Source organism: Schistocerca nitens, chromosome 12 (assembly GCF_023898315.1).
Source record: "Schistocerca nitens isolate TAMUIC-IGC-003100 chromosome 12, iqSchNite1.1, whole genome shotgun sequence".
NCBI classification, from domain to species: Eukaryota; Metazoa; Arthropoda; class Insecta; order Orthoptera; family Acrididae; genus Schistocerca; species Schistocerca nitens.
In genome coordinates this window covers 105,660,982-105,684,819 of record NC_064625.1, presented here as the reverse complement: position 1 = coordinate 105,684,819, position 23,838 = coordinate 105,660,982, and the positions used below count along the sequence as shown (strand labels likewise).

Below are 23,838 nucleotides of genomic sequence, written 5' to 3'. Positions count from 1 at the left end.
TTATGTGCGGTTTGAAGTAATATACCCCCTCCTCCATACCATCGAATGCCGCAATAAACATACTGTAATTGAACGTATGAAAAAGCTGCTGCAAACATTCTATTGCCATGTAGTATGGAAGTCAGAGGTATTCTATTAGGTAACGACGGTTCATATAGACTGTACTAGACATTCTTGTGTTTTCCATATGATCCAAAACAATAGGAACACTGACATTTCTATAGGTAGATGGATACTGCAAATAACGAAATTCCATTTTCACAAACATATGGAAATATTTTTATGTATGTATATTTTTTGTTAATGGCAAACCTTTCACAGTGTGTCTTGGTTCTATGTAGTACTGCAGTTTCTGTATTCCTACTGTTATTGTGATTTTAGATGAAGAAGATGATGAGGAAGAAGATGCAGAAGACGAGGGCAGCACAGCTATATCAGAGCAGTCATTTCAGTTCGTGGACTTCATGAAAAGGTGAGTAGAGTTTTTGTGCTGGAAGAAATAGTTGCTTTTAGGGCATCAGTGACCATGAGCCAGTTGTGGCTGCATTGATTATCAAAGTGTGAAGAGCAAGTAAAACAAGGATTTATATGTTCAGCAAACTAGATAAAAGAGACAGTAGTGACAATTTCAAAAAGTAACTCAAACATGTAGCTCTGGAGGGGATCCTGTAGAAGTGCTGTGGCTCTGGTTTAAAAGAATTGTAGGCCACCTTAAATAGATGCATGTCCAATTAATCAATTTTATGATGGAAACGACCCTCCATGGTATACAGTCACTGTAAAGAAACTCCTAATGAAACAGAGACTACTGCACAATTGGCATAAAATAAAATTGGTCTATAGATAGATAGAGAGATGCTGAATGAAATGCATTTAGTCATCAAGAGAGCAATGCATGAAGCCTTCAGTCACTGTTGTAGCAGAATACAGCCAGAAGATCTTACACAAAACCCAAAGATATTCTGGTCATGTGTAAAGCCTATTAGTGGTGCCAAAGTTAGTGTACACACATTCATGGATGAGACGGGAACTGATATTGTGGGTAGCAATGCAAAAGCAGTAACACTGAAGTCCATTTTCAAGTGTTCCTTTACAAAAAAAGGAGTATTGCACCTTTTTAATTTTCTTACCAATGCAAAAAGGAGTGATATTGACGATAGTGTCATTGGTGTCGAGAAACAGCTGAAATCACTAAAATAGAACAAAGCTGTTGGAAGCCCTATTATATTCTATACTACATTTGCAGCTGAGTTAGCACCTCTTTAAACCCTGATATACTATAGCTCCTTCAAACTAAAAAAACCGTCACCACTAGTTGGACAAAAACTGCAGGTCACACCCTGTATCAAAAAGGGTAGCAGTCCAATAGCCTTGACCCATTTGTTGTAAGAGTCTTAGAACATATCCTGAGTTCAAATATAATGTGGTATCTTGAGCAAAATGACCTGCATGCCAACCACCATAGATTCCAAAAACATCCATAACTCAACTCAAGCTTTTCTCACATGCCATATTGAAATCCATGGATCAAAGCAGTTGGGTAGATGCAGTATTTCTCAGATTTCGAAAAGTGTGAAGTCTTAGCAACACATTTATGTTTGTTATTGGAAGTACAAGAAAAGAGTGCGACTCTGTTGAGAATTCCTCAGTATGGAAGAAGCAGCATGTTATCTTGGCTGTAAAGTGTGTCATTTCTTTCTTAATTTTATTTCTTCTCTCTTTCCTTCAAATGTTGCTGCTAATACGTTCACACAGTAAAAACAACTATCAGGTCACACACTTACATTATTTTTGTTATTATTATTTCTCTTTCCTGTCTCTGACGTTATGTCTGGTTAAAAATGGAAAGTGACGCGGAGCTTGATCAAGCGTGACTTCCTTTTAACTGTACGGTATATGTTACATTGCATTTAGCAACTTTTGGGTAATTGAACATGTATCAATAATTACAGATTTCTGTAGTTGTATATATACGTTTGGATGCAGCTGTATTGTGTTGACGTACTGGTGGTTATAGTGTGGTATGACTCCTGTAGTTGATAGTATAATTGGTATGATGTCAACTTTATCCTGATGCCACATGTCCTTGACTTCCTCAGCCAGTTGGATGTATTTTTCAATTTTTTCTCCTGTTTTCTTTTGTATATTTGTTGTATTGGGTATGGATATTTCGATTAGTTGTGTTAATTTCTTCTCTTTATTGGTGAGTATGATGTCAGGTTTGTTATGTGGTGTTGTTTTATCTGTTATAATGGTTCTGTTCCAGTATAATTTGTATTCGTCGTTCTCCAGTACATTTTGTGGTGCATACTTGTATGTGGGAACATGTTGTTTTATAAGTTTATGTTGTAAGGCAAGCTGTTGATGTATTATTTTTGCTACATTGTCATGTCTTCTGGGGTATTCTGTATTTACTATTATTGTACATCCTCTTGGGATGTGATCTACTGTTTCTATTTGTTGTTTGCAAAGTCTGCATTTGTCTGTTGTGGTATTGGGATCTTAAATAAAATGCTTGCTGTAATATCTGGTGTTTATTGTTTGATCCTGTATTGCAATCATGAATCCTTCTGTCTCACTTTATATATTGCCTTTTCTTAGCCATGTGTTGGATGCGTCTTGATCGATGTGTGGCTGTGTTAGATGATACGGGTGCTTGCCATGTAGTGTTTTCTTTTTCCAATTTACTTTCCTCGTATCTGTTGATGTTATGTGATCTTAAGGGTTGTAGAAGTGGTTATGAAATTGCAATGGTGTAGCCGATGTATTTATATGAGTGATTGCTTTGTGTATCTTGCTAGTTTCTGCTCGTTCTATAAAGAATTTTCTTAAATTGTCTACCTGTCCGTAATGTATGTTTTTTATGTCGATAAATCCCCTTTCTGCTTAATGTGAATCTTTCTATTGCTGAATGTATGTGATGTATTCTATATTTGTGGCATTGTGATCGTGTAAGTGTATTGAGTGCTTCGAGGTCTGTGTTACTCCATTTCACTACTCCAAATGAGTAGGTCAGTTTTATTGGTATAGCATAAGTATTTATAGCTTTTGTCTTGTTTCTTGCTGGCAATTCTGTTTTCAGTATTTTTATTAGTCTCTGTCTATATTTTTCTTTTAGTTCTTCTTTAATATTTGTATTATCTATTCCTATTTTTTGTCTGTATCCTAGATATTTATAGGCATCTGTTTTTTCCATCGCTTCTATGCAGTTGCTGTGGTTATCCAATACGTAATCTTCTTGTTTAGTGTGTTTTCCCTTGACTATGCTATATTTCTTACATTTATCTGTTCCAAAAGCCATCATTGCTGAATACTTCTATTATCTTTAGTAATTGGTTGAGTTGTTGATTTGTTGCTGCCAGTAGTTTTAGATCATCCATGTATAGTAAATGTGTGATTTTGTGTTGGTATGTTCCAGTAATATTGTATCCATAATTTGTATTATTTAGCATGTTGGATAGTGGGTTCAGAGCAAGGCAGAACCAGAAAGGACTTAATGAGTCTCCTTGGTATATTCCACGCTTAATCTGTATTAGCTGTGATGTGATATTATTTGAATTTGTTTTGATATTAAGTGTGGTTTTCCAATTTTTCATTACTATGTTTAGGAACTGTATCAATTTAGGATCTACTTTGTATATTTCCAATATTTGTAGTAACCATGAGTGGGGTACACTATCAAAAGCTTTTTGGTAATCAATGTATGCGTAGTGTAGCGACCTTTGTTTAGTTTTAGCTTGATATGTCACTGCTGCATCTATTATCAGTTGCTCTTTACATCCTCGTGCTCCTTTGCAACAGCCTTTTTGTTCTTCATTTATAATTTTGTTCTGTGTTGTATGTGTCATTAATTTCTGTGTAAAGACTGAAGTTAATATTTTGTATATTGTTGGTAGGCATGTTATGGGGTGATATTTTGCTGTGTCTGCTTGATCTTTAGGTTTCAGATAAGTTATTCCATGTGTAAGTGTATCAGGGAATGTGTATGGGTCTGCAATGTAACTTAAATAATTTGGTTAGATGTGAATGTGTTGAGGTGAACTTCTTTAGCCAGAAATTTGCGATTTTCTCGTCTCCAGGGGCTTTCCAATTGTGCGTAGAATTAAATCTTGTATGTGTCAGTTTATGCTTGTATCCACCATGCATGCCTGTTATGTTGTACCGGGTTTGACCATATGTTGCTCCAGGAGTGTTCCATGTCTGTTATGTTTGGTGGATTGTCTATTTTAATGTGTATGTTATCTATTGTGTGATAAAATTTCTTTTGGTTTGTGTTGAATGTTTGGTTTTGTTTCCTTCTATTTTCACTTTTTTTGTGTCTTCTAAGTCGTTTGCCCAATGCTTGTAATTTCTGCTTCTTTTCATCTAATTGCTCTATCGCTTCTTGTTGTGAGAATTTACTGAACCTTTTTTGTTTTTTGTCTGATAGTTCATTTCTTATAAATTGTGTTAGCTGTCTGATGTCTTTTCTCAGTTTTTCTATTCTGATTTGTAGCCTGTGTTGCCATGCTGGTTTTGTGGGTTTCTTCTGTGTGTTGGTTGGTTCTGATCTCTGCCTAGTGTGTATATTTAGTGTAGTGAGTGCTCCTATATAAACCAGTAGTTGTAACACTTCCATAGTTGTATTTTCATTTATTTTGTTGTGTATGATTGTGTTGATAGTTGTTATTGTTGTTTCGACTTGTGGGTTATTTGGTGGTCTATGCAAGAATGGTCTAATGTCTGTATTTGTGTCTTTGTATTCTATATATGTTTGTTGAAATTTTTCTTCTATATCTAACATGTGTGTCACTTCATGTTCTATTTGTGCTTGTTCTGGTGGCCGTCTTAAGATTTCGTTTTCCTCTGATTGTTTAATTGATGCGTGTTGTTCTTTGTTTGTTTGTTCTGGGATGTTTTGAGTCCATTACTGTATTTTCCTCTTCTTCTGATTGCACATTATTTTCTTCCAGTATTTGTTGTACTTGTTGTTTGATGTTTTCTAATTCTGACTGGGGTATCCTGTTATTTTTTATTATAACACGGATCTGATCAGCTAGTCGTTGTTCTGTTAAAAATTTTAATTCTCGGTATCTGGTAATAAATTTTGTGTATACTTGTGATCTGTATCCAGTTGTGTTGGTTCCTAAGTTTGTTGCTTGGTAATAACAGACCATGAGGTGTCGATTAACTTCATCTGACCATCTCATCCTCTGTCTTTGTTTTTCTTCTAGAGTGGTTGCAGGAAGCATATCCTGCAAAACACCTCTATTTGGATTTAAATCATTTTCCGTGTGGCTAGCAGTGTCGTTACCATTGTGGACGGGCATAGGGTTCAAGCGTCGTCCCCGACCATGACAGCGCTTGTCCGAGGCTTCATTAGTTCTGTCCTGAACCAACTAATCACTCTAAAAGTGGTGTTAGCCCTATTAGTGGTTCGTTCTTTTTGTCGCCTTTTACAACTGGCAGAACATACCAGAGGCCTATTCTTTTCCCGGGCCTCCACGGGGTTTATTATTATTATTATTATTATTATTATTTAGTCATCAGCCATTTGAGAGGTTCAGTGTGACCTGCCACAAATGCCTCTCTAATGCCAGCTTGTTTATCACAGAGTGGTATTTACACCCAAAGTCTGCAGTTATTTGTGGGATATATTCAAATCTCTGTGATTAGGGTACTTGTCGCTGACTTTTCCTTGTTATTCCCTGATGTTTTAACATGTCTCCTTTCATCCTATTCCTTCATCCTGTCAGTGTTCTCCATACATTCCTTACCTTACAGATTGTGCAAAGAACCTCCTCATTCCTTACCTTATCAATCCATGTAATTTTCAACATCAAGCTATGGCACCACATCTCAAAACAGTTCAGTTCCCTTCCTTCCGGTTTTTCCACAGGCCATGTTTCACTACCGTATAATGCTGTGCTCCAAATTTTCATTCTGAGAAATTTCTTCCTCAAATTGAGACCAATGTTTGATACTAGTGGAATTCATTTGGCCAGGAATGCCCTGTTCGTCTTGTGTTAGTCCCTTTTTATGTCTTCTTTGCTTCATCTGCTGTGTGTTATTTTGCCCCCATGTCCTTCTTGGTCACCAAATTTAGTATTAAGTTTCTCACTCATCTCATTTTTGCTACTCTTCGTTATTTTTTGTCATTGTTTGATTTACTTACAGTCCATATTCTGTAGTCATTCAACTGTTCATTCGATTCAACAGGCCCTGTAATTCATCATCACATCCACTGAGAATGTCGTGTCATCAGCAAATCTTATCCCAAATTTTACTCCCATTACTGATCATGTTTTCGGTGATACTGTGAATGTATCTTGAAGAATGAAAGATGTATTCATTATCAGTTATTATAAATAATTGCTGATGAAAGTTTCTAATTGCCATGTGAAAAATACATTTTTGTGGTCTTAACATTTGTGCCCCATTTAATTTATCCAAAAATTGTAATTTGACAGGAATAAGATAAGCTGGTACATTTTTTGTGGAGTGTTATCCTTATGACAGCACCAAGTCAGCAATGGTGACAGCAATGTTAAATTACCGAATTGCAATTTTATTTGGTACGTACCTCAATTGCAGGATGCATTTGTCCAATTTTTTGGAGTTGATGAAGCGACCTCTTCCACATGGTGCTATAAAATGTGTTATATAGTGTGTTGTTATGTAAGAATCAGTTCAAAGAATCAGTACAATACATTGCAATGTTGTAATATCAGTCACAATTAACTTCATTACATCATATTGTTTTACAAAGTTATTCATACAACAAATTATTCACCTTTTGTGTTTAAAATCAATGGTTGCTATACCCTTTTTTAAATTCACCTTGATCAGTCAAAAACCTGTGCTTGTTACATTAGTCACATTCTGGGTTTCTTTAATCTGCATCCTACTATAATGAGCTCTAACACATTTCTGTGTTAGCAGTTTTTATTCTTAAACAATTTAGTTTTCCTAAACAATATGACTTTTTGCATAAAACATGCTGAACTTCATGACTGAGCAATTGCTGAAGTAGTAACAGTGTCCAAATATGGAAAATTATATATTTCTCATTTAAAATTAAATTAATAAACTGATAAACTGCCAATTATATATATTTTGCAAATCACACACGAACTTACCAACTGCGACATAATCGCATGTACAAACAGTGATCCAATACTGTAAAATGCTTTTTTATTCCAGTCTCTGATCACAAATGAGTTCTTTAGACGATTACCGGTTTTAGTCTGTAATGACCATCTTCAGATCTTTTTTACACCATTTCACTTTAGGACATGGTGTAAAAAAGATCTGAAGATGATCATTACAGACTGAAACCAGTAATCGTCTAAAGAATTCATTTGTGATCAGAGACTGGAATCAAAAAGCATATTACACACGAACTTAGTCATTGGATCCTTCTTTATATGTTGGTAGTGGTCAGCTCATTAGTTCCTATTGTATTGATATAGCTAAATGCTTTCATATCAAGGTTCAAAAATTCTTCACATATACACAGTTGAATGTTCAGCATTCATTGCTGTATGTTGCAGGGAACCTTTTAAAATAAAGATGGAAATTTATGGTATAAAATCTAAAATTGCAACTGCTTTTGAATCTGTTTTTACCTCCAAACATTTTATTTTGCAGAGATGTTTAAAATTGCCAGCTCTCTTCATCTCTTATCCGTTAATGTCTTGCAGGTTTGCACATCCAAATGTGGTGCAATCGTGCACAATAGTGCTGTCAGAGTTTGACCGGAACACTCCGACAGTGAACCACAGCGCTCTCAAAATCCTGCACCGCATAGGCTGGGACTGCAAGATGTACGTGCTCCTCTTTCAGGTGTCGCTCTTCCGCATCTTCCAGAGAGTGCTGGACTCCAGCCTGCCTGCACACAAGGTAAGAGGCACTGCCTCTCCGTCCTGGGGTCTTTCTCTACTTTGTAACTTTCCTCACCCTATCCTCCTTTTCAGTTTGAGGAGGGAAATGCCAGTTGTGAAAACTAGGAATAATTTATTTCGTTTCAGTTTTTTATTTTATTATTATTTTTTTTAATTTTAAATTTGTCTCTTGATAGTACCAGAATTTTGCCTACAGGAGGTAAGTACTGCTTAGTCTTTTTGTTACTTTGTAATTTTATAGGACATGACGTAGGGTTATCCAAATGTACTGGAACTAGTGTACATATTTTCATATCAATGATTGAAAATACAATAGGATATTTATTTTCACTGGCAGATTTCCCAGGCCATCCCACAAAAATCCACTTTGGAGTACACCTTTTGTCACTCGGTACTGTCCCAGTCTTGAATGTATTAATCAAGTACTTCCACAATGCTATGACTTCCTAAAATCGTGCCCTGAAATGAGGTCCATTCTATCCCCCCCCCCCCCCCCCCCCCCTAGAGTAGCCTTTCGTCACCCTTGCTCTCAAATCTCCGCAGTACCCTGCTCTTTCTTCACCCGTGCACCCACTCAGTGCCTCCTAGCCCTGGACCATACCCACTGTAAGACTTGCCCTATGCACCCTCCTACCGCCACCTACCCCAGCCCTATAACTAGCAAAACATGTACTATTAAAGGGAGATCCACTTGTGAAATAACATGTGTTGTGTACCAACTGTTAAGTAAACACAGTTCACCCTTACTTTGGCATGACTGTCACCAACTTATCAGTTGGGATGAATGGGCATAGGCAGCCGGTGTATATGAATGGGCATAGGCAGCCGGTGTATACTGGCAACACACAATACTCTCATAGAGAACATGCTCTGCAGCACAATGCTTGTGGCCTCACTGCCTGATTCACCACACGTCAGGGGAGTTCGGTAGATTCACCTCGGTGCTCTGCGAACCACACATATACACTGTGAGCTGTGGGACACTTTGCATTGTCCTGCTGCTAGCTGCCATTGTGTTAAGAAAAAACAAACTGCATATAAGGGTGGACATAGTTCCCAAGGATAGATGCACAGTTGTATTGATCCATTATGCTTTCCAGAGTGACGAGTTCACCCAGGAAATGCCATAAAAACATTCCCCAGATCATAACACTCCCTCCTCTGGCCAGGTCCATTTTGATGATTGTTGCAGGGTGTTTGGTTTCAGATATTTCACACCAATGGAGGATAAAATGGGACTCATCTGAGAAGGCCACCTGTTGCCACTCATTGGATGTCCAGTTCATCACCAATTAATAGCATTCGGCATGGGTGCACGAACCAGGCACCTGCTACAGAGGCCCGTACACAGTGACAGTCATTGAGGACACACTATTGGTAGCCCATCAGTTCATCTGGGCAGTCACTTGCATAAATTTGCATGTATATTCACCTGTACCCATCTCAGCAGCCATTGTTCACACCTATCATCAGTGGCCCGTGATGTACCACAGTTTTCTCAGCGCCAATTTTGAACAGCGGCATTTTGCCAATCCAGCAAGCAAACAGTTGACAAACCTATCTATCTCGGAAATGCTTCCACATGTGGCCCGAACACCAATGATAGCAGAATGAGATTTTCAGTCTGCAGCGGAGTGTGCGCCGATATGAAACTTCCTGGCAGATTAAAACTGTGTGCCCGACCGAGACTCGAACTCGGGACCTTTGCCTTTCGCGGGCAAGTGCTCTACCAAAGGCAAAGGTCCCGAGTTCGAGTCTCGGTCGGGCACACAGTTTTAATCTGCCAGGAAGTTACTCTGACATCCCCTAGATGCACTTTATATACCCTCCAGTGCTAGTGCTGCTGACCCCCCCCTCCCCCCCCCCCCCCCCAACCATTTGTGTGTGGTTACTGCATACTGAAAGGGCAGTGGTCATGTTAATGTGAGTGGACCTTGTATCTTCTTTTGAAAAGTACCATTGTAATCAAGGAAGTATTAAGCTTCCAGTAGGACATGAACAGCAGCTGTTTAGCACAACTGAGTGAACTGTAACTCCCACCCCCACTTCTACCCCACCCGCGGTGTAGTCGGTTTCTTTATAACATACTTAATTAAATTCAGGTGGACTAATTATGAACAGCATTAATCAGTATAGTGATAATTTATTATTAATAATGGTATATAGATTAGTTTTTTACAATTTCCTTGTGATTTGTTAATGTATACCTAGGACTTATTCGACATTTGTAAGTGCTCTCATTCTTGATAGTGCAATTTCCAATTAGAATAATCAAAAACAGCAAAGCCAATACAGTACCCTAAAACTTGACACCTCATCTTTCATTGGATGAATACTGTTTAAGTGTACTGTGATATTCTAGTCTACATTTTAACCATTTGTTGTTTAGTTTCATACCAGAGAGTCAAATCAGTAACAGTAAAAAGAAAAAAAATCCTTGATTTATTTACATTTTCTTGTGTAAATTTAACTAACAACATGAAAACAAGCACATTACCAGTGAAATAATCTTACTGCTGTTAAATATTCCTTTTACCACTTGTGTGATCAGGAAGAGGGCTACATTCTTTTATCTACTTGTTAATAAATTCAATGAATGCCACTTCTACATGATGGAAAAATTGAACACTGCCATAGTGTAATTCTTATCTTTACGACCATGACCTGTTTATTTCTTTAAACATCTGACAGAGAATTACAAGAAAATAAATTCCAGAATAATACTCCTATTTGGCTTCGTCTTCTGTAAATTCCGAAAACATAACCAACATTACAAAGCAGGATTATGTTTGATTTAAAAGAACTGCTGTTATAGTTTTCTTTAAGACACAGACAGTGAGAATGTTTATATACATTACACAGGAGGGAAAGAGAGAGAGAGAGAGAGAGAGAGAGAGAGAGAGAGAGAGAGAGAGAGAGAGAGAGAGTCTTTTCTATATTATAATACTTCTTCTGCAATAACCACCTTAGAGTATAAATAACTTTTTAATTTGTCCTTTATCAGAGATTATTGGCCAAACATTTATTCTGTGTATCATTGGTCAACTGCTACCATCTATTAGTTAATGACTGCTCTGTACTTCCAGCCTCCACTTGCAGTTACCATCTTTTCCTGTACAGCGTGCCACCAGCATCTCTCTCATTGTATCACTTGGTCAGCACAAGTTAGAGTGTTATAAAAAAAAGACAATACCCACGTGTCAAAACCTTATCTTGTAAGGTGGAACTGTAAAATTTTAGCATGAGAAAAATGAAGGTAAAAATGAATATGAGTAGACTGTACTGTTCCCTTACAGTGTGATCAACAAAACACAAAGAATAAATCAGTGAATGCTCTCTGTGCAATGATAATTACATTTAATTTAACAACTATCTGTTTGTGAAATAATTTTTTAAAGGTCAGTGACTTTCTGATGCATACCGTATTTACTCAAATCTAAGCCGCACTTTTTTTCCGGTTTTTGTAATCCAAAAAACCGCCTGCGGCTTAGAATCGAATGCACAGTAAGCGGAAGTTCTGAAAAATGTTGGTAGGTGCTGCCACAACTAACTTTTGCCGTCGAATATATGTTGCGCTACACAGGCATGCTTTGCAGGCACAAAGATAAATACTGGCGCCAAAACCTCTGCGTCAGTAAATAAATTAAAAGAAAAGGTAGAAGAATGTAAACATTATGCCATGTATTTTTTTGTGTTTGCTGCACCTCATTTAAATCCTGTCTGCCTAATAAACTACGAAACTAGAGTGAGATGACAGCAAATGCAGAAGAATATACATATCAAGTCATGCTTATATTCATATTATTCTTATGCTGAATAGTGATACTAAGCATGGCAACTGACTAGATTTTTAAATCTAAGATGACTAATTTCTGTGCAGAATGTAATGTACTAGAGAGGCGTCTGCAAATATTTTCAAATTGAGAAAAATTTTCGCTAAACTCTCATTCAGAACATCTTCTATCATACGCTGCCTATTATTTTGTTTTTGTTGATTATTATTAAAGAAAGCAGTAGTGTAAGTAACAACAAATAGCAGTCTCTTGCCATTTTTTCGCTTATGAGACAATTCCTCTGTCTTTTCTTTTTATTGTAAGCAGTAGCGCACACAAAAGCAAGCCATGCCACGAGCGGCGACAGGTCATAAACACTCATTATCAGAATGCGACAAACAATGCATGACACAGTACAATAATGCAGTTTCAGCTTAGAGTGACTTAAGCACCTATAACAAAGAGAACGGCATTTACCAGATCAAAGCAAAATAAGCAATCTATTCAAACCAGACGAAACACGTGAAAAAGGAAGGGTACCCGTACAGATATGGATGGAGCGCCTGACACATAGCAATGGCTACTTCGTAAAGCTTAACTGTAAAGCTTACGACGCGAACCAAACTACTGTAGCTGTATCTTCATCCATTCGACCTAAATTGTGTCTCATGTTACAATGGACCAACTTTGTTTCGATTTGGTGGTGCGATCTAAAACTTTTCTCTCCCCTTGAATTTCGAGTCTCAAATTTCAGGTGCGGCTTAGATTCAGGAATTTTTTTTCCCCTTGATTTCGAGTCTCATGTCTCAGGTCCGGCTTAGATTCGAGTGCGGCTTAGATTCGTGTAAATACGGTATGTTGTCAGTGGTCACATTGTTCTACTTGTGTCTCTTGTAGTGTTACTCATGCCAGTCTAAGTCATCTACACCTCCCTGATTTTACCTATTTCATCATGTTTCCTATCCCTGTATTTCAATACCTACACTCCAGCAAACATTCTCCTGCTCAATGTTTACATGTATTAATATACGACACATCAATTCTGTCAATCTTTGATTAAAATGTGATCTACAGGAATTGGCAAAGTTTGCAATTTTCATAATAAGAAAGTTTGCCGAAGTTGCAAAGAATAACCCAAAAGTATACATGGAACTGCTGTTCTGGAAGACTTCTAAAGAGGCATATGAAGTTGAATACGGCTATGGCAGTTACCAAGACAAGTATGTAAAAACTCGTTTCATTATGTTGACTAGTTTGTTGTTAATTGTGTTAATTAACCTAGTTTTAAATGGAAAAATGATAAAGGTATCAATTTTGCTAATGAAGTTGCAGTAAAGACCATGATTTCATTAAACTTCACTTAGAATCATTGAGAATGGAGTGAGAATATGGTTGCATCCTATTCCTCATATTATACAGTGGAACAGTCTATAAATAGAATAAGTGGTGGAAGGAACCAAAATAAAAATGTGGAATAAGTTTTGTCATTGACATTGTAATACTCTCAGATATGGCAAAGGGCTAGGGAGAGTACTTGACTGGAGTAGGTAGTGTCTCCAAGAGAGGTTATGAGATGAACATCAGTGAATTAGAACAAGGTAATGGAATGTAGTTCATTTAAGTTAAATGATGCTGAAGGAATTAATTAAAAAGAAGACACTAAAAGTAGTAAATGCGTTTTGCTATTTGGGCAGCAAAATAATCAACGATGCCAAAGTAGAGAGGATATAACATGTAGACTAGACTGGCAATGGGAAGAGAATCATTTCTGAAGGAGCGAAATTTATTAACATCAAATATAGATTTAAGTTTCAGTAAGTCTTTTCTGAAGGTATTTGTCTAGAGTGCAGACTTGTATAAAAGTGAAACGTCGATGATTAATAGTTGAGGCAATAAGAGAATGTAAGCTTTTGAAAGATACCGCTACATGAGCGGGTGCAGAATTGAATGGAGAGGAAAAGAAATTTATGTTACACCTTAAAGGAAGGGATTGATTGTTAGAATGCATCTTGAGACATCAAGAAGCTGTCAATTTGGTGCTGTGGCCGAGCAGTTCTATGCGCTTGAGTCCAGAACCGCACTGCTCCTACAATCGCAGGTTCGAATCCTGCCTCGAGCATGGATGTGTGCAATGTCCTTAGGTTAGTTAGGTTTAAGTAGTTCTAAGTCTAGGGGACTGGTGTTAACTCCCATAGTGCTGTGAGCTATTTTTTGTCAATTTGTTAACATAGGAAAGTGTGTGTGGTAAAAATTGTAGAGGGCTTGACTCTAATAAGCAGGTTCAGGTCGATGTAGGTTGCAGGATTTAAACAGAGGCTTGGACAGGACAGACTAGCAAAGAGAACTGCATCAGACCAGCCTTAGAACTGAAGACCACAACAGCAGCAATTAAGCTGTGTTTAAGCCTTAAAATCCCAAGTTTGTGAGTTTGAACTTTGCTTGGGGCATTTAGTTTGTTCATTATCACAATTATGAGGGTCATTCAAAACATAATGTAGCACTCCCCCCTTTCTTTTTAAGCAGGTTGTTATTATTTGTGATTCAATACACCGTATTATTCTCACTCTATTGCCTACAAAACTTCATTTTTCGGCGTAATGTCCATTCAGTGTGATGACCTTACACCTTATTACTGGGAGGGCCTGTATATCTCCATAGTACCACGCTAATACTTCTTCCCTTGGAGTGCATCCTTCATTGGCCCAAACAGATGCAAGTTGGAAGATGCGAGATCCGGGCTGTAGGGTGGATGAGGAAGAATAGTCCAGTGAAGTTTTCTGAGCTCCTCTCAGGTGCACAGACTTGTGTGAGGCCTTCCATTGTCATGGAGAAGGAGATGTTTGTTTGCATTTTTGTGGTGATGAATACGCTGAAGTCGTATCTTCAATTTCCCGAGGGTAACACAATATACTTCAGAGCTGATTGTTGCACCATGAGGAAGGACATCAAACAGAGTAATCACTTCAGTCCCAAAAGACCGTCGCCATAACTTTACAGGCTGAGTGTTTGGCTTTGAACCTCTTCTACATCTACATATATACTCCACTAGCCACCAAGTGGTGTGTGTTGGAGGGCACGATTCACGCCAAAGCTATATCCCCCCCCCCACACCCCCCTCTGTTCCACTCGTGGATCGCACAAGAGAAGAACGATGGTCTGAACAACTCAGTACAAGCTCTAATTTCCCTTCTCTTCAGAGGGGAGGTATTGTGGTGCCACTCAATGGATTGTGGTTTTGTTTCCGGTTCAAAGTGGTGAACCCATGTTTCATCGCTTCTGACGATGTTCGACAAAAAGTTCTCACGCTCAGTCTTGTAACACACAAACAGTTCCACACAGAGGGTCCTTTCATTGCTTTCTGTGGTCTTCTGTTAGGTGCCAAAGAACCCAGCAAGCACACACATTCGAGTATAACGATTGGTGGATGAATGTATCACCACTACCAACAGAGATGTCCAGTTGAGCAGTGAGGCATTTGATTGTGATCTGTTGACCACCTAGAATGAGAGTGTCTACACTTTCCAATATTGTAGGAGCCACAGCTTTGTGTAGCTGACTACCACACAGGAGATTGGAAAGGTTTGGGCGACATTGTTGCAATGATGACAGACACTTCACCCAACCACTCATCGTGTTGTTCTTCACTGCCACGTCTCCATAGACATTCTGTGAACGCCTATGAATATATATGATGCTCTGGTTTTCCACCAAAAGAAACTCAATGACAGTTCTCTGCTTTGAACGTACCTCTGTTACAGACACCATTTTGAAGGCTACATATAGTGTCATCACGAATTGGAACTTTATGAAACTAGGGGGGCTGAAGCAGGAGTATTCCATGATGTCCTACAACAAATTAGGCATTTTTTTCAACCAAAATTGAGTGAGAAAAAATGTGCTGCATTACTTGTCGAACGCCTCTCATAAATATAGCGGTCTACTGCTGAGAATGAAAGTGTACTATGACACCTGTTACTCTTACAGTTTTTCCACGAACATGAGTTGCCTCTAATAGAAAATGCTATTTCTTGTACCACCGCCTGGTACTACACATTTCAGGTTGCTACAGTTTTAATTTTAATGAGAGATTCTTTATGTTTTCACATAATAACTGTCTCACAATGGCAATTTTTGATGAGCTGAAGGCAACATGAACTTACATCATTCAAGGATACGCGGCCTAGTTAAATACCACATTAAACAGCACTCTGGTATAACACACCCTTAAAGAAGTTTATGGGAGAAGTTTCTGTAAAATTAGCCAAATTTTCCGGTGAAATAAAGAGGGCATAAAGGATAAGGCATAATTTTTCTGGTTCCAGTGGTATGCTCCTGTTTTACAAAGTTCAGTTTGCTTAGCATATCAAATTATTTTTGAATTTTGTGCTTATGTTTGTGTTATTTCTGAAGAACCTCTTTGCTGATTTCTTTCTTAAGGTCAGCTGCAGCTAAGAAGGTATGGTCAGAAGAGGAGGAGAATGAGCTGCGAGTCTTGTACGAGGAGTACATGAAAACACCGGACACCAATGGCCTCGGTAAATGATTACACTAGTTTAGGCAAGCACTCTTGTGTATCCGACTGGTGGTGGTGATACATAGATACACATAACAGCACGGATGATGTGCATAACTTTTGGGCTGTCACTCATTTTGTGGTTACGCACTCTCTGATTCACAGACATATACATACACCCATCTGTTCAGCACAGTATACAAATTGATAATGATATGAGTTCTCACTTTCGTTTATTAACTTTTAATACCACCATCTCCAGTCTACTCAATGGAAGCAGTTTCGCAATTTATATTATATCCTTAGATGGTCTGCTTCATAATATCAATATTCTCTTGCTATAAATTTTAATATATTTTATCATAATGTAATGACCTCTGTATCAGTTCGTAAATACTCCTGACAGTAACACAGATGAAAATATATCCCACAATATTTTTCTCCTTGTTATTTCATAATAGATTCTTTAAACAGTGTCCAAATTTGATTCATGAGCTGTGCAGATTCATATTTATACAATAGTGATGGTGCAGAGCTCCGCTTCAATACTCAGTTAAGGGAATTCATTTGCTCCTCATTTTTTAACCTATGGCAATTTTGCTTATTCACTCAGAGATCAACTTTCTTTTGCCTCTTGATTGCTATTTGCCTATAGACTGTAATAATTGTAAATAATTTTGATTCATTTCTGTCTTAGAGTGAATTCCAATAATCAATTAATTTTGAAAAAACACATAAGCATTATTTTCTCTTTTCAGAAAATAAGGCATGCTCCAGTTTATTGTCATAAATTGAATACAGTTATGCCACTCATTTTTACATATACAGTTAACAGTGACTTCTGTCGACAAGTCTTTATCGGTGGTGGATAATGTCTAATTGCAAATGTGATCAGTATTACATTGATGGTATTGTACCATGAAATCAGTTGAGGCATTTTATTATTAATAATAATCTGTGCAGATTGTCACAGCATCTTCTCGCTGGTTTTGGTGCATAACTCTACCAGTGGCTGATTTAGCGTAAATTGCGACACACCTGCAGATCTCATCTGTGCACTAAAAGTGAAATGGAGAAAATACAATGACATCAGAAACAATAAATATAATATAGTATTTATAAATGTTATGTACCTAAATTATAACAGTGTGCTTATATTAATTATTATTTCACAAACTGCCATACTTGCTGTCACTGAGGTTGTAGAGATCACTGCCGGCCGAAGTGGCCGTGCGGTTAAAGGCGCTGCAGTCTGGAACCGCAAGACCGCTACGGTTGCAGGTTAGAATCCTGCCTCGGGCATGGATGTTTGTGATGTCCTTAGGTTAGTTAGGTTTAACTAGTTCTAAGTTCTAGGGGCTAATGACCTCAGCAGTTGAGTCCCATAGTGCTCAGAGCCATTTTTTTTTTGTAGAGATCACTGTCCCACACAACTTTTTTTATGACTCTGCACTGTTTACAATATGTTGCTATATACTGACTAATGCAATAGCAAAAAATCATTAGCATGTTCCAGTACTTTATTTTCTCTCCTATTGTGTTCCAGACGTTTTGGATTTCATTATGAAGAACATGATAAGCCAAGATCGTTCCCGTCGTGGAGTTACAAAGAAGATGAGAGAGATGGGATTCATTTTGCCCAAAGCTGTAAGCATTCAATTTCAACTATTACTTTTGAAAATTGTATTTTACAAAGGACTGAGAAGTATATTGCTATCGGTAGCTCCTTTGTGATTCGTGAAAGTTCCCCCGTGCAGAATCAGATTACCACCCACAGCTAATGGCAGTACTCGAAAACTTCATTCCATCAAGGTTCATAACAGGCAGCGATGCTGTATTCGCATTTGATTGCGCCATTCTATCTAGTCAGTACAAATCCTTTTGTCGTGCTACTTCAGCACCAGACATGGAAGCATAAAAATATTGGTTCTAGCATATTGATTCTGTTCCACCTTCTCAGTTACATGTCATGTTCCACAGGTTCTGAGTGACAAGCAAAGATTTACGGACAGACTAGAACTCTAAAATTACGGAAATGGAAAGATTAAAAAGGCAAGGATGCAATTTTACTCCCATTGTTACCACATTGTATAAGTGATGGTGGAAATAAAATTAAAGTCTTATTAGTGTGATTAAAATTCAGGGTGGAAGGATATCTGTGGTGAGATTTGCTGATGACATTGGTATCCTTGGAAAATGAGGTCTTATTGATGAGAATGAACTGTTGAATGAGCAGATATCATGGATTGAGAGTAAATTGAAGAAAAGCGAAAATAATCGGAGTAGCAAGAATAAGATGAGCAGTAAACCTAACATCAGAACAGATGACCACATAGCAGACATTGTGAAGGTTTTCTGCTATCGTGGAAGCAAAATAATGTGTGATGGATGAAGAGAGGAGGATAGAAGCAGCAGCCTAGTACTGGTGAGGAAGACATTCCCCACTTTTTGAGTCTGGTAGTATGGAGCATAGGCCGTAATTTGGGGACGAAATTTCTGAGGATATTTGTCTGCAACACAGTATTGTATGACAGTGAATCATGGGTTATGAGAAAACTAGAAAAGAAGAGAGTTGAAGGATTTTAGATGTGGTGTTAGAGAGGGATGTTGAAAACTATGTTGATTGACAAGATAAGTTATGAGGAGGTTCTCCACAGAATTTATTAAGAAAGGAACAATAGTAAACATTGTCAAGAAGAAGTGACAGGATAATAGGACATGTGTTATAAAATCCATTAGTAATATCAGTGTTACTAGAGCGAGCTGTAGAGAGTAAAAACTGCACAGGAAAACGGGGAACAGAATATATCCAAATTAGATAAGGATATTGAATGCAAGTGCAACTCTGAGATGAAGAGTTTGGCACAGGAGAGGAAGTAGTGGTGGGCTGCGTCAGACCAAACAGAAGGCTGATGACCCCAAGAAAGAGAGAGAGAGATGTGACCATGTTCGCCTGCTCTATTTCTTCGTTTGTTGCCCTCCTTTTCAATGTACTGGCTGAAAAAATAGGGGTTGGATGTACAACTACTGTCTACTGTAAATGATGTAGCCAACAGATTCACAGTTCCAATTCCCAGTCTTTTACTTTCACTGTTCACAACCCCCCAATATTACACAGTTATATGGCCAGTGCACTGTTGTTTTAACTTTCCATAAACCTCATTAGTAGTTCGCAGGCGAACATCCACATACTGCTACAATAGTTTACTGTTGAACATTTAAAAGCAAATATAAACATAACCACATAGTCCACAGTTGTTGCGGAATGATCATGAACATATGGAGCAGATACTGTCATTGGTTTAACACACAGCCTATTGGTGTAACACTTATTTCATTGTTACACTGGTGCATTGTTGTCATTTTAACCAACACAGGATCTTCGTCTGAAACTCGACCGTGGACCAACTGACTCGTGATCAAAAATTGGGCCCTTATATATCCTCGCAATAATAGGTGCTGAAACTTTACATTGTTCGAAGTTTAATTTACAGAAATTACAATCACAAGTTAACTCATTCGATTTACTGAATACGTCAAAAAATTCGTTTCTTTTAACAGTTTCTTCTACTACAAGGGTTAGCCCGAATTACATTGGAATTAATTAAGGGCTGGCTTTGCTAATATGTTTACAAATAGAGCCAGATAGATCCTTTAGGAATACTATTAGTTGTTCTCCCAAATGTTTCTAATTAGTACAGAATTTATGTTGTTTATAAGTAAACAATAGAATTAAAGTTACGAAACATTACTGATTTCTCCCTATAATCAAAGATAATAACTAGGAATAGTCAAATTAAATTAGAAAATCTATTATATACATAAAACTAAACACAAATTAGATCTGGTGTTATGTTCTTTAAAACTGAGGTCCCAGCCATTCTCTTTTATGAAAATGCAGATTAGTCAAAATAAATTAGAAAATCAATTACATACATGAAACTAAGCGCAAAATTAGATCTGGTGTTATATTCTTTAAAACTCAGATCCAACCATTCTCTTTTATGGAAATGCAGATTATGCTCACGTATGTTAATGGTACTTAGTTAAAAGTGAAAAAATTAATTCTAAGGAGGCAGATGGCAAAACAAGCGGGGAAGTAAAATTATCCCAGCTTGCTTCATTACAGAGAGAGAGAGAGAGAGGGGGGGGGGGGGGGGGAGGTAACAGTCACTGATTACCTCCATTTGTAATAATAAAGGGGTTTAACTGTTGACTGCATCTCACTGTACCTGAACATTTAACTTGCAGTTGCTACCTTTAAAAATTGTACAGCTATCCAGGAAACACTGTTCAGCTGAAGTGTCTGCGGAGACTTTTCGGGTAGCATGACTGAATAAAATCTTCGTGGTGTGTAAGATACATCAGTTCAGCTACAATTCACAAGCTTTCAACAGCTGTCATCACCACTATTTTTACAGTTAAAACAACGGACTACTGGGAATAGCAAGCTGTCACCCTCGTACTGTATGTGTATAATTGAGGACCATCACTGAGGCAAAGTTTGTCTACACCACATTGTGCATGTGCACATGTGAGACTGTAATTTTGAGACTGTTATTCATGCCAAAGTGAGATACAATGTGTTGTTGTGATCACTGCTGGTCCCACAAGTACTTAATATTTAAGATTTTGCTAATAAAATTTTGTTTAAAGAAACTTTTAAATTTGCCCATATTTTGGTGGGCCACTCTATATATTTCTTATCTACACTGAAGTGGCTATGAAGCCTTCTATGTCTGCAGTTGGTTGACATTTGATCTGTATCGTAACAAAAATCTTCTAAATTGTGCTCACTCACTAGTAACAGACTGAAATTCACTTTTTAACCTCTGCTTCATAGTTTACAGATGCTAAACAACTCTTTCTTGCAGTTTACAATCACTCTTTTGGGCAATTTTGTGCTTAAATTACTGAGGAAAGTATTATAGCTTTTTAATGTTTTAATAGCGTATAGTACATAGAAAAAAGAAGAAAAAAGAATAGCTTTTCACAAAATAGGAACTTCACTGATGGATATAGATCAAAGCATTGTTGACTGGTTACTAACACATTGATACGACTGCAATAATGTCTACAGATTCCTAACATTGGTTGCAATTTATTCTGAGACACTCTTCCCATACCGTAGACAAATGCAAACTTTAGACTGGTCTAATTTTCATTACCTTTAGTTATTTCATTTCAGTTTATCACCATTTCAGATTTGCTTAATGTACCTCTGTTTGCACTCTACACAATGTATTTTTTAAATGCAAACACACTGACTTGTCTATTTCAGGGCAGTCGCAAGGTCGGTGGCAGTTCACGACCTCCGAAAGAGTGGTCTGAAGCTGAAGAAGCGCAGCTGAGGCAGTTGTTTGAAGAATTCAAAGACGCTATGGGTTAGTGGGAACTTTGTAATACAGTTATCAATGTGAAAACTAAGAACTACCTGTGATGCAAAAGGTGTACATGCTATATGCAAAAATTGAAGCATTGAAGTAAAAGTGGAAGACTTAGTTTTCTGAATCCAGGTTTTCTTTGTGAGGTGTTAAAGTGAAAACAGGGTAGAAGGAAAGGTGCTGAGAAGTAACATCCAAAAGCAACACCTTTAAATTGCTGGCAGCAAGGGAGCAGTTTAATAACTAAGCAGTGAAGCGTTGACTGTAAAACAGTTAACATCACAAAAACATGCCACAACGTAAGATAAAATAAAAGTATAAATGAAAAAACAGTACCGATCCAATAATTCTTTATTTACTCTGGTGAGCAATTTGCGTCTAAGTGGCCATCTTTAGACCAGAAGACCCTTGATGACTTGTTGTGGTGTCACCGCCAGACACAACACTTTCTAGATGGTAGCCTTTAAATCAGCCGCAATCCGTTAGTATACGTCGGACCCGCGTGTCGCCACTATCAGTGATTGCAGACCGAGCGCCGCCACACGGCAGGTCTAGTCTAGAGAGACTCCCTAGCACTCGCCCCAGTTGTACAGCCGACTTTGCTAGCTATGGTTCACTGACTACATATGCTCTCATTTGCAGAGACGACAGTTTAGCATAGCCTTCAGCTGCGTCATTTGCTACGACCTAGCAAGGTGCCATATTCAGTTACTATGTCTTCTGAACAGATAATATTGTGACTCATGTACCATCAAGAGTGACGTTCATCATTAATGGATTAAAGTTAAGTATCAAACTAATTATGTCCACTTTCTGAATTCTAATTCCTTGTCATGTTCCAAACCTCACGTCAGTATAGTCCTTCCCTCCTCACGCCAGCCTGCGTGAGCTAAAACGCGTGCATTTCGGCCTCTACTAGTAGCACTTAGTATACCTCCCGAGGAGATCACGAATGTAAAATTAGAGAGATTCGAGCGCGCACGGAGGCTTTCAGACAGTCGTTCTTCCCGCGAACCATACGCAAGTGGAACAGAAAAGGAGGTAATGACAGTGGCACGTAAAGTGCCCTCCGCCACACACCGTTGGGTGGCTTGCGGAGTATAAATGTAGATGTAGATGTAGAACACGGTGTTGGCTCTTCTGCCAACCCAACATTTGTGGAGCCAGTCACTGCAGTTGGTGACTAATGCCTGTTGATACTCACAACAGCTCTATGAACCAGCCCACATGACTGCAGAGCTTCTAGCCTGAAGACAGTCATTTAGACCGACATTAATTACAGGAAGAAATAAATAATTATTACAGTTCTGGACTGATTTTTCCAGTTATATCATTAAATACAGTCACTGTTATTCTGTTATGCCATTAAAAAAATGTGTTTGGCCCTTCGCTGATTTATGCTAGATAATTGGTATGAAACATCCGAAGAGAAACTGCTATTATGTGAAGAGATACAATTCTACCCATTTGTTTTCATACAGATTGGCAGTGAACTAGTACTTGGGACAGAATAACTGGTGTACCACTTCTTTCATCTCTCTAAAAATCATGTAAACTAAATTTTTTGTTTCTCTGAAGTGGATTAAAACTGATGGCCCTATACACAGATCCAGATTCTCACCCTTTGTGTGCTATAATCTCATTGACCCATTTAATAGTATATCATAGTCTGACAGTTCAAAGAAAAGCAGCATGTTTTGTGTTGTCACGAAGTAGGGGAGAGAGCGTCACTGACACAATACAGGATTTGGGGTGGACATTTTTAAAACAAAGACATTTTTCATTGCTGCGGAATCTTCTCACAAAATTTTGATGACCCACTTCCTCCTCTGAATGTGAAGATAATTTGTTGATGCCAACCTATGCAGGGAGAAATGATCACCATAATAAAATAAGGGAAATTGGAGCTCGCACAGAAAGATACAGGTGTTTGTTTTTTCCATGCGCTTTTTGGGATTGGAATAATAGAGATTTATTGTGAAGCTGGTTCAATGAACCTTGTGCCAGGCACTTAAATGTGATTTGCACAGTACCGGTCTAGATGTAGATATAAATGTAGACTCACCAAAGTTTCAGTATCTCTCCACATAAACTTCCATCATTTATAGCTTCTTTTGCTCTGCCAGTGCCCTGCATGTGTCACAAATGCCACATTGCACATTTGTTCAGATTTCACATTAATCTGTGGGTCCCCTATAAAACTGCCTTGTTTGATAATATCAAGGATATTTACCTAATACAGCAAAGTGCTCAGACCAAACCTTCAGATTGAGGCTAACTTTCCC

At 37.9% G+C, this 23,838-nt stretch overlaps 1 protein-coding gene across 1 annotated transcript in view; it reads left to right on the top strand.

Moving 5' to 3' along the window:
- LOC126215067 (protein timeless homolog) overlaps positions 1-23,838 on the top strand; it is a 506,610-nt gene that overhangs the window by 453,593 nt on the left and 29,179 nt on the right. Inside the window, exons 17-22 of the mRNA XM_049941715.1 lie at positions 382-472; positions 7,683-7,881; positions 12,731-12,876; positions 16,094-16,191; positions 17,716-17,816; positions 21,451-21,553. Of these exons, the coding sequence (XP_049797672.1) occupies positions 382-472; positions 7,683-7,881; positions 12,731-12,876; positions 16,094-16,191; positions 17,716-17,816; positions 21,451-21,553 (738 nt within the window). The remainder of the gene's footprint in view (positions 1-381; positions 473-7,682; positions 7,882-12,730; positions 12,877-16,093; positions 16,192-17,715; positions 17,817-21,450; positions 21,554-23,838) is intronic.